Source organism: Hesperophylax consimilis, chromosome 10 (genome assembly GCF_061612785.1).
Source record: "Hesperophylax consimilis isolate HC1 chromosome 10, BYU_Hcon_1.0, whole genome shotgun sequence".
Taxonomy (NCBI): domain Eukaryota; kingdom Metazoa; phylum Arthropoda; class Insecta; order Trichoptera; family Limnephilidae; genus Hesperophylax; species Hesperophylax consimilis.
This window is the reverse complement of record NC_142845.1, coordinates 2868420-2880941: the sequence shown is the minus strand read 5'-3', so window position 1 is coordinate 2880941 and position 12522 is coordinate 2868420. Positions and strand designations below refer to the sequence as shown.

Genomic DNA, 12522 nt, shown 5'->3' with positions numbered 1-12522 from the left:
TTTTTAAGATGGAATGACCATATCGATATGTTAACAAAAAATATCAGGAGACTTACATTTATTTTTAAAGAACTGCGACACATATTGGACAAAGAGAAATTAAAAACTGTCTATTTTGCCTTAGTCCAATCTCGACTTTCTTATAACATAGTATGCTGGGGATCATGTCTAAAGTCCAATGTTGAACCACTAAATATTACTCAAAAATTGATCCTTAAAGTAATGTACAAAAAAAAATTCTGTTATCCATCCAACCTACTTTATAAGGAATGTAATGTTATGTGTATAAAACAGCTATATATCACTCAAATACTTTGTCGATTTTTTATCAATATTAAATTTGCTGAAAGAACACAACAAATGCGGACAACTAGAATTAGCTCTACATTGAACTTTGTGGCTGTGCATACTAAAACTTCTTTTGGTCAAAGAAATTATTTACATCAGGCACCAATTATGTTTAATATTCTTCCAAATCATATTAAGTCTACCAATTCCTTAGTTAAATTTAAAAAATTAATTAAGATTTTTGTATTGACAGACAATTGTCTTAATATTTTTTCATCCTTGTCCTTTCTTAAATAATAAGATTTTATATAAGTCCCATTTACTAAAAACTGAATGTCACCCTATCTGTCTTTATTATCTACTTTGCTTCTTCTTTTGAATAATGATTAGTTATGGTTCAAATATTGTTACAATATACTGTCAAATTACCCATCTGGTAACACATCTAATACTTATTTTTTTCTTTAATTTTGAAATATTTTGTGTTTGTATGTAGAATTAATTTATGTTTGTGATTACTCTTATGTTTGCTTCACTATAGTGTAAATTGTTAACCTCGATACAGGCTCAGTCCTAGTGAGGTTGATTTTTATGCGAAAAAAAAGTGTTTTATGGATAGTGAGATGCAATAAATAAATAAATAAATAAATTCTTCTTCTTTCGTATGGTGGGGGGGTCAGAGGGGGACATCTAGGTCTGCGAGCCAGTCTAGGGCCTCAGGTGTCACCATGTGGACTTCATCAATCCTGCCGGGGAATGAATGGAGCGGGCATTCATTGACCACATGTTAGGTGGTCTGCACCACACCACATTCACACATCGCCGACTCTTTAAGGCCCCATCTGTGCATCATGTGGGCACAGCGGCTTAACCTTAACCTATTGATGGCGGACCAGGTTTTGCGAGGCAATGAGAACCCAGGCTGTCTCTCGGTGGGGTCCTGTATGTGATGGGCATTTCCCACGTTGGCCATTTGCCACTCAAGTTTCCACCTATCTTCTGGGGTGAGAGGTAATCGGAGGAGCCTCTCTCCTTCCGCCCAGAAGGGCTTTCGGGACTTACGGCATGCCGGGTGGGAGACGACATCTTCGTGCAAAGATATTGCGCTTTTTTGCAGCGCCTTCTTGTATTTATTTATTTACTCATTTTCGAGAAATCGACAGTTAACATTAAATCAGTTTGTACATAAGTATTATATGGTAAAATAAAACCAATTATGGATTTCCTCCTTGTGACTTTACCTCTACTGAGACAGCATAATATGGAATAAGTTATTTAAATTTGTGAGAAAAGAATATGAATTAAAAAAAAATTACAAAACAAAAGGTTATATATAACAATACATTTATTCCCTCAGTGTTGCAATTTCTCGCCTGATGTTTGGCGGGGTTATGTTTGCAAGTACGGGGAGCCAAGGGAGAGGAGTAGATTTTAAAGTCCCGCTGATGGTTCGCATTGTGGCATTAAGCTGAACGTCTAGCATGGAAGTGTGGGCGCTTCTAGCCCATACTGGAGCACAGTATTCAGCCATTGAGAAAACCAGGGAAATGGATGCTGTTCTGAGTGTGTTGGCGTCACATCCCCAGCTAGCTTATTAACTAAATTCGACTGACAACACGAAAATACCTTGCAGGCAAAAATTGAGTATGGGAATTGGAGATCAAAAGAAGTGTAATACGCAATAGTGAATCAGCTACACATTTTTTATTACATTATATAAAAATACATAATTTAGTGTTTGTGTGGATTTAAAAGAAGCCGGCCAAAAGTCCCGCAACACTGTTGCACATTTTTTTAATTACTTCATTAGTCACAAATTCACTGTCGAGGATTGCATTACTGATGGCATTTGTTTCTCTTGTGTTACGAGCGTTGATCCAAACCTTTCCGTTCATCCCAACGGTCACCTCAAACGGTATTTCTCTAGCCAAGAGAGTCAGTAGGGGGCATTTCTTGTTGAGTATTTTCCTTAAGAGATTAAGACTGCAAGTGAAGACATTGCTAAGAACTGCGAGCTTTCCGTGGGAATCTATACAAACCTGATCTGGTTCCATATCTTTATTTGCCACCACAAGATTAGCAAAAATAGCTTCACCAATTGGTAAGACAGGGAAGCAGGTTCACTAGCACCAATATCCACCTTGAATATATGTATTGTTTGTGTGGATTTAAAAGAAGCCGGCCAAAAGTCCTGCAACATTGTTGCACATTTTTTTAATTTCTTCATCAGTCACAAATTCAGTGGCGAGGATTGCATTACCGATGGCAATCGTTTCTCTCGTGTTGCGAGCATTGATCCAAACCTTTCCGTTCATCCCAACGGCCACCTCAAATGGTATTTCTTTAGCTAAGAGGGTCAGCAGGGGGCATTTCTTGTGGAGTATTTTCCTAACGAGATTAAGACTGCAAGTGAAGACAAATCCATTGTTGAGAACTCCGAGCTTTCCTTTCTTTCCGTGAGAATCTATACACACCAGCTCTGGTTCCATATCTTTATTTGCCACCATAAGTTTGGCAAAAATAGCATCACCAATTTGTACATCGGGTCTGTTCTTCTTTGTAGCATTTTCAAAGGCTAAGTAAGACAAGGAAGCAGGTTCACTAGCACCAATATCCACCTTGAATATATCTCCGGACTTTTGTACAACTACTCCAACAACATTCTCCCCGCGGGCTGGAACATATCTCTTCTGGTGATTATCGACCCAGAAGGTGTTAGGTTCTTTTTTCTGAAGGACTCCAGCTTTGCACGTGAATATTTTGTCAGAATCTCGCTTCAAGCCCGGCCCGAGAATAATTTTGATTTTTGAAGATAAACTACTAATTTCAGACACTACGTCTCCCGGCAACACAACATCTCCTGGCCGGACGATCATTTTGGAAATAGCTTGGATAAATATACGTCAGTTTGTATGGAAACAAAAGATTTTAAACAATCTCAGAATGTTTTGTAACTCAAATTTGTGCTCGTTCAATTATAGAAATGTCAGATTTTGTAGGTTATGTTTGATTTTGAAACGTTTTCATAGATACAAATTGACATGTAGTGTTTCAAGGAATATTTGACAGTTATATATATGACAGCATAAATATACCACTCTCGTTTTAAGGTTGACCATAAACAAACCACTCACAGGTTGACTCGGTTGACTAAACTCAACTATGACTAAACTTATGAACGAGACTTTCTATGCGCAAATTGGTATTTATAGCAGTTTACTGTGGGTGGTTTATTTATGAGTTTACTTAAGGCGATCCGCTAGTCAAAAATTATTTCGCAATCGGGAGCGACCTGGCGTTTTATGAGGGATTATAGATTATACAATACTTGAAAAGACTTGACGAGGCTTAACAACCAATAAAAGAATGTCCCCGTCAAACCTGTGAACGCCCATAACCGCACACCGGTAAATTTTGTATAAAATACAAAAAATATAATTAAATTAAACAATTATTTAGGATTATCAAAATATACTATAAAATTCGTAGAATGCGTAACTTCCATTTATCAAATTTTTCAGTAGGCACAAAAAACTGTTTTACTACTGTTAACTACACATTATAAATTTTGAAATTTAACACTTTTTATTTTTATGTGACACCTCACAAGAGTGCCTCTGTCCATACAATGTAAAGACGGTATAGCCACCCGTTGAGTAGTGTTGTGGGGCGGGTTAAGGAAGGGATTCATCAATACGGGGTTTTAAGAGGTGCGGAATATATGAAGAAGGTACAACAGTTTCCGGTAGATCGTTCCACATACGACCCGAGTCACACAAAAACGGGTCAAAGAAAAGACCCGTTCTTATGAACCAAGATCAACTGCGAATGGGTATTTCACTGCTGATAGTTTTTTAAAGCAGGATCCATTAAAATACTTGTAAACAGGCTCAGCATGCCTACATTATGGGTGTGCATCAGATATGTTTACATCGGATTGATTCCCAAAAAATTCCCGTCTGCAATGACATTGATCATTTGAACAATAGAAATTTAAAGGTCAAGAGAGCAAAATTTATTCATTCACGTGTGATGGAAAGAATTCAAAATAAATTGTTAAGTTTTAGTACCTTTTTTCATTCGTCTCAATTATGATTATCTACATTGTCAAATAAATTTATTAAAATTATCCGAGTAAATATAAATATACCTACGCATTCTAAAAGAAAAGTTGCTGGCATGAATTCATTATCAATTTGCTCTCCCAGGGAAGTCTTTTTGTAGATGGGTCGAAATCCTCTCCCGCAAAGGACTCCCGCAAGGGTCCGTCTTATATTTACACGATCTGGAAAAATCTATTAATCTCATGTGCAACATACTCCAATATGCTGACGACTTAATGTTTTACCAAACAATGTATTTCTTCCATAACCCGAATGCGACTGGGTTACACTTGTTATCTAGCCATCTTCCCTGGTTCCACATAGTCAATTCGCCTCACTTTGATTGTGGGTCAGAAGACACTCTGGACCATAATTTTTTGAGTATCTTATCAATGACCAATTTCAATATTTCACGCATGAATTGGTAAAACTTGAAATTAAATTACCTACCAGTATACCCTGCCTTCTTAATGTCGACACTCCCCAAATTCACAATTCGTCAGCAAAATTTTGTTCCATAATTAAACAATGTAATATGGTCTAGTAGGTGGCACACGCATGATGTACCTCATTTTGTATTACGGTGAGATATATGCAGTGGCGGATCCAGGGGGGGGGTCACGGTGGTCATGACCCCCCCCCCCCTGGGCCCCAGCCCAGGGGGGTCATGACTACCTAGGTCCTGGGCCCATCGTTTTTGGAATAAATTCAGCATAGGTAGATGCAAGTTATTTATTTTCACCGTTTTTTTTAAAGTCTATGTATCCATAAATTGATGTATCTAATGTAGAATATTTTCATTTGAGAAATTTTAGGTTGACGAATATAATGCTTAAATTCAGTATTGGTAGATCAGAGTTAATATTTTATAAGAATAATTTTTAAATATATGTAGCTGTGAGCTGTTCCTTGAAAATGTCTAATACTGAGATTTGTTTGCCGGGGTTCGAACCCGCGATATCTATTGTATTTGTTTTAATTATGCTCTTTTAGGATAAATTCAGAATAGCTAGATGCAAGTTATTTATTTTAACCTTTTTTTTAAAGTGTATGTATCCATAAATTGATGCATCTATTGTAGAATATATTTAAACCTAGCTGTGAGTTGTTCCATCATCATTTCTAATATTGAGATTGGTTTGTTGATTTGTTTCCAAAAAATTTATTTGTAAATAAATTTTACAAAAATTTTAGATGTGGAAATTTGATAAAGTGTATGTAAATTTGATAAAAGTACATATACCTAGTTTTGTAAAAGAACGTATTAGTTACATTTTGTTAATATATATACATATTATATTTAACTTAATCAAGTTTCTTTTTATTAATATTTATATGTACCTATTAATAATTCACTTTCAGAATATTTTTGTTTGGATTGTAAATAAATAAAATCAATTCAAATTTTATAAATATTTACTTTTATTAGCGTTCCCCATAGTTTGAGGATTGTCGATAATATTGACTACGCTGCCGGCTCGGCCGCTGCTGGCAAAATAGAATGGACGGTATTCATCAGGGGCATTTAACTAAGCTTTGGCCTCGAAACTCATTTGAAACCGCCACGCCCACCTCAAAATTCTTATAGAAAACGAATAATATGGCTAAAAGCTCAGATCTCATTGGTGAGAACAGAAGGATTGGTTTGATCTCTCGCTCTCTACCATAATGACTCGTGTAACAGAAAGAGATGACGGAATTTTTCCGTTTGACAGTTTCAAATCATTCAAACAAAATGAGAGTGGTTTATTTATACACGCGGGTTGTCATTTTCTGCTGAAATACTGTCATTTCCGTCGAAAATATTGCGTGTTAAAGTTGTTCGTGATAAAAATACAATATAAGCCAGTATAGTGTTAGCGAGTTACAAACATATTATATTCAACCTACCTACGTAAGTTCAAGTTTAAAGTGAATTAACAGTTTTAGGTTATTCGTTCGGTTTTTTGAACAATGCTTCATACTTGACATATGTCTTCCTCCACAACGTATAAATGTTATTTATTATATCGATAAACTTATTCATGTTATTGATTAGTGTTATCCTGTATTATCTTATTGTTTTGGTGAAATTAAAGATTTTTAAACATTTGTAACCATGAGTTCATGAGGCTGAAAAATGTCGGAATTTTTCGTCGTACTGTCGGACAATCATGTTTTGGAAATTTTCTTCAGTGTTTTTGCAAATTTCTTGTCATTTTGGGTTTCTTCTTCTCAGATTAACAAGTTTCATCTTAAGGAAATGCACTGTAAAAGTTTATTTTCTTAGTCAGATGAACCTTGCCCTTGGAAAACATTTCGACATTTTTCTGCTTCAAGGACATTTTTATTTTTATAATAGTTTTTTTGGGCTAGTGAATGAATAGAGTAGGCTGAGAGCAATTATGTTGTCTATGGTCGCATCTTTTTTTAAATGGCCTTGAGTTTCCTCTACCTTGTCTACTGCTCTGCTCCGCACGGTAGGTACTGCTTGTATATCTGTGGTTAAGTACTGTATAATTCTGTTGGATACAAAAAGCCGGAAGATATCGATCTAGAGAGTGGTATATTTATGGTATTCATCCACCAGGTAACAAGGTATTAACAAGCGTATGGAAGCATCGGCGAACGGAGATCTCGCTGGGCGCTTCTTACGTATTGCAAGCACCGCGTCATGGCAACAATATTTATTTCAAATTACTTGCCTCGTGCAAATCAGGCCAAAATATGACGGTGCAAGGCGCTCAGTTTTAAAATTTATAAAGCACAAGAATCGAAATATTTCCAGCGTTTATATTCCTCTTAAATATGGAAGTACAGTACTTACATTTATTAATAACATTTGCTGCACACGATTGGTCCTAAAGGAGTTCAAATTTTTAATTCATTCGGCCTCACTATTGAGAAGAGCACGCTGGAAGGCATTATTCTACTCTTCGATAGAGTGGATAGACACTTCATACCTACAGTGAATATTACAGTGGAACGATTCAAATTCTTTACCAGGAAGCAAAGAAATAACGGTCAACAAGCTGTTATTATTTGTCTATTTTGTCGTGACAAGCAAAGTGTTACAATAATAATGTCGAGTCAAATTCTGCAAATGCAGAATGCTACGGATATGGTTGGCGAGTGGAAACGTTTTAAGCAATCATTTCTTTTATATATGATGGCGAATAACTGCAACGAGGAAAAGGAAATTCAAAAAGTTGCAAGATTCCTACACACAATACTATGTTGAAGACACACCTGACACCATGTTATATTGTGGTGTAATAAGAACACGATTAATAATTGTAATCTGTACTGTATTGGTTGACAATTGACATTACACGAGCCTACGCCGCCCGGGCTTGCGGAGCAAAAGACAATCTTAATGATATACCTAGTGTTACCATATCCAACAATACCTACTTTTTACTTGTATATATTATTATCAAAATTAAATTATAACTTCTTGTAACTGTAACTGACCGGACCTAAGTCCTCCATCACAACACAAGCAAGCATTTTCGGCTTTCTGTGGTGGTGGTAGGAGTTATTGTTGGGTTATTCGTAACCCGGGAATGTTTGTCTTTCTTTAAAAAAAAAAAAAAAAAAACTTGACCGCGACTACGTGACCCCCCCCTGGCGCCAAAGCTGGATCCGCCCTTGGAGGATATATGATAGTATTGGTTTGCTCGAGGTTCACATTTTAATGGAGAAAAAACAGTATTTCACAATCGGGCGGGTGAACATATGGAATTTTAAAGAATATTGTTTTTTTGTTTTCCTTATCTTCATCCAAAATTACTTGGTGGTGCGTGCGTGATGCGGATTTCGGCAACTCTCCTTCCTCTCCTTCATGAAAACAACATAACGTAAAGAATGTAATTGTATAATGTGGCAAATTAAGTTATTTATAAATTGATCGTACATATTTCTTTAAAAACTTTTTTACCTGAAAAAAGCCCATGACTCTGTGCAGAAACGGGCGGTCCGTTTAAACTTTAAGTAAAATACCCATAGACATATGAATAAGAGCTGGGTCCAGACATGTTCTTTTCTCCGTACCGTACCTTCGTTTCGTACCAGCGTCGCGATCAAGAACGCTAGTTTGGACGCCCGTTCGGTACGGTACGGTGGTACGGCGTCTCGATACGGATAGAGGTACGCTCCGATCCATCGCGAGTCGGTTTTTCGACCCGTTCAAAGGCGATACGGTACGGGTCTGCGCCAGTCTGGACGTGTTCGCGGCGTGCGACATCTTTCTCTGTTTTTGAACAATTCTAACTCCCACCAACGTCGCCTTTTTTGTTTTTTTTTTTCGTTATATTATTGTGAATAACAATGAAGGACGCGCAAGCAATCGTCAAATTCTCAAACACTTCCGCAGTCGACGACATGGTGGGAGGAAATGAACACGCGATGATCGCAGCGACAGCGACGTTACGGAGATACGGGCTCTTGATCGCGACGTGGATACGAAACGGAGGTACGGTACGGACAAAAGATGATGCGTCCAGAGTTTTTCGATAGCGGCGCTGGTACGAAACGGAGGTACGGGACGGACAAAAGAACATGTCTGGACCCAGCTCAAGTAGACCTGCCCTAAGTGATTAAAAGCGTATTATTCCCCACTCCCCATACCGGTTCCATTGGAGCCGGCTGTGCTCGTGTATGGCCTCAAGTGAATTTAGAAAACGTGACGTCATCATTCTTGTGCGAACTATGGTCGAGGCATCATCGGTTCATTTTACGAAATAACACGGCAAAATGGTGGCTTGTGGTATGAAAACTTGTAAAAATAGATGTGAAAAAGAGAATAAACCCAATTGTCGTATTACATTCCATATATAAGCATTATTTTACTTTATTTTAAGCATATTCACATCGTATAATATGGATCAGTTGTAGAAACATATACTATCACATCGAGATACGTCTGGACGCGAAACACAAAGCTGGTTAGTTGCTGGGAAGTAAATTATGAACATTTATAAAAGTGTCTTAACTAAATACGTAAACGAAATATTCGACTCTGAAAATAGAAGAAATTTATTTTGCGAATTTGCGCTTTGCAAATTTGTTCATAACGTGGCGAGTAATTTGCGCTCCCATGTAAAAATGTCTATTCATTCAAAAGCAGATTTTACTTTTAAAAAGTAAATGGTGATATTATAATGCGAGATGCCTATTTACTGTCAGATTGATTTATTGACGAATCACAGTCAGCCTTACTCCCTTCGTTCTTCAACAGTTGATTTTACCCCTCATCTTTAATTTCTAGTCTATATATTCATATGTCTGTGAAAATACCAATATTTTGTCACGCGTAATTTGATACCCATATCCTATGTACCGGTGACCATATTGTTGAATTATATTCTAATTTACCTGTTTTAGGACAATTGGGTTGTTAATTTAAAATTTCAATCAATTGTTAACAACTATTTATAATGGCTTTATTAAATTTTACCATCAATCTCATTACTTTCACTTTCTTCTTGCAGTGCTATTATGATGGTCAGTTGTACAGGTTCCTATTTTTAGGAACCTTATACCTAGAGATGGCAAAATTTAGCATTAATTTTCAGATTTTTTAGCATTAAAAATTGGAAATTTAGCGTTTTATAGCATTTTGAGGCATAATTTAGCGTTTTGTAGCAAAATAGAAAAAAATGTATTTCCTGAATGTTTTTAGCGCATATTTTAAGTATTTTTTGGTAAAATATATGTTTACCTTCATTTGCAAGTATTTCCATATGAAAGATTATAAATAATTAATTTTAATATTAAATTAATAAGGAAGGATAATAAGTACGGGTCGAACACAAACACAACAAATGCAGATTGCGATTAACATCAATAGGCGTAATTTATTTCGCACAATTTGTGTAATGTCAAAAAGCAATTTTAGCCTACAGTACAAAAATATTAAATATTTACACATAAAATAGTAACAAAATTATAAAAAATCGTAATTAAATATCGATTTTTTGAAATTCTCACATATTATTTTAATACCCGGTATTTTCGGGAAATTCGCGCCTATTTCGCTAAATAGAATAATTTAGCTGAAATACGGCCAAAATCACGTTTTTCGCGTTAATTCGCGAAATAGAAATCACTGGAAACACTTTCAAATGCCTTGAAACGCAAAGAAAACTTATAAATGACCTATTTTCGAAACATAAATATTTTTTCGCGTTTTTAGTTAAACCGAAATTTTGCCATCTCTACTTATACCCTAAGATTTTGTGATCACTAATAACAATAATAATAATAATTTTATTCCAGAATGTGGGGAGGTTAGTGCAAACCCACACGTCCCATATAGATATACATATTTTTAAATAATTATAGATAGGCAATAATTAGTCATCCGAAATACTAATACAAATTGAAAATATCTGCCGAGTAAAAATAAATGCCGCCAACGGGAATTGAACCCGTGCCTTCTGATGTCCGGTCAGGTGCTCTGTATCCACTGAGCTATGTCGGCTTATTTCCAACCCGCCAAATGATTCAATATGTACTAGTACCTCAATCAACAATTACTGCTTATTATATTTTTTCACCTGTAAACAACCAACTTTATTTTTGTAGGAAAGGCTTTGTTAGTGCTAAATTTCTCACTAGATGGCGTCGAGACATATGATATCTTCATTTATTAGTTTATCATTTTATTTAGTTTATCATTAAAAAAAATAATACATATTTTTGTACAAAAATAGATGAAGAAAAATAAATTAGCAATTAAGGACAACTATGTTGGGCGTGGTCTTGAGTGAGCTTGGGCCCAGCACTCACTCAAGAGTGGCGCTTGATGCTGGTAGGCTGCGGTCACTACCGTGGTGGCGGAGGCCATTAGCCGCATCGCTCCAGTGACCCGGTTTCTCATCAGGCCGGCAAATCCATTCATCCTAGTTCCGCGAACATTATCAATGAGCTTCAGTATCTTCTGTATCCAAATATGATTCTGCAGGCGACATTATATAGGATTCGGAGTCGTTCCATCGAGCAAGTTCGGTAGTGACACCATGTCTACAGTATCACGTATACAGGCCGGTACAAAATGCGTTGAATAATAGTATCGCTGCATTTGCGAAATCTGCGGGCAATCATATTAGACACTGTGCTTAGGCTTCTCCTTTGTTGTTCGATATCGCCATCGTCCGATAGGTCCAATCCAATGATCAATAATGAGCTCCAAGTATTTTAATTTCGTACATGTACTTATTCTTGCCTCGTTAAGGTGTATGGGGAGCATCTTACTTGTATCTGGATTTTTTCCTTGGTGGAATGCAATCAATTCCTTCTTCTTCGGGTTGTAGATCATACTATACTGTTTTCCATATTCCTCAAAAATATTTAGCAGTAATCTTAATCCCTTGATCGACGGAGCTAGGAGGATCATGTCGTCCGCGTAGCTTATGTGGTTTATGCATACATTGTTAATACGACAGCCGCGATGTCCATGCGACTTGACAACTCATCCATGTATACATTAAACAGGATGGGGGACATACACCCTCCTTGCCTTACTACTCCTGACCGTAAGTACCTATATCGGCTGGGAGTATGTACTTGTCCACCGTACAACATTTTCCTGCTGGGAGTGCCATCGGGATGGTGTATTTATACACCATCCAGGGTGTATACAGGGTGTCCGGAAACTCGTAGTACAAGCGGGAAACTGGTGAATCTACATCACATTTGGAGTCGATTTTGTAGTATATATTTTTTTGATTTGAGCTTTCGTTATCGAGTAAATCGAGTTAGAAGTTGATATTTTTTTCTTTTTTAATCAAATTCTTATAAATTATTACTGAAGATCAAAGTACCCGACTAATTAAACTATTTGAAAGTAAAACAAATGAAGAAACTCGGATTTGAAGCATTATTTTGAAATCACCCTTCATTTAATCCGGTGTAATCATAAAATATTTCTGCTCTGCAGGGTTAAAACATCTGTTGTTCAACCCTAAACACCAGAAAAAACTTTAACCCTAAAATAGCCGAAAAATATTTTTTTTTGGTTTTTTTTTTTTTTTTGTGAAAATGCTCAAATCAAAAAACTTTATGTTTATTTGGGTTCCCCATGTGGTGTAGATTCTCCAGTTTCCCGCTTGTACTACGAGTTTCCGGACACCGTGTATATGGTAGCTAT

At 36.5% G+C, this 12522-nt stretch overlaps 1 protein-coding gene across 1 annotated transcript; it reads right to left on the bottom strand.

Annotated features, from left to right (window-relative positions):
- Positions 1–2312: 2312 nt before the first annotated feature.
- Positions 2313–3348, bottom strand: Rrp40 (exosome complex component Rrp40). The gene has a single exon (XM_089636030.1). It carries the CDS (start codon positions 3162–3164, stop codon positions 2457–2459), a length of 708 nt encoding a protein of 235 aa, XP_089492156.1. The 5' UTR covers positions 3165–3348; the 3' UTR covers positions 2313–2456.
- Between the last annotated feature and the right edge of the window lie 9174 nt (positions 3349–12522).

What these genes read in the sequence shown, in the direction of transcription:
- Rrp40 (XM_089636030.1), bottom strand. Translation starts at nt 3,164, where the DNA reads ATGATCGTCCGGCCAGGAGATGTTGTGTTGCCGGGAGACGTAGTGTCT.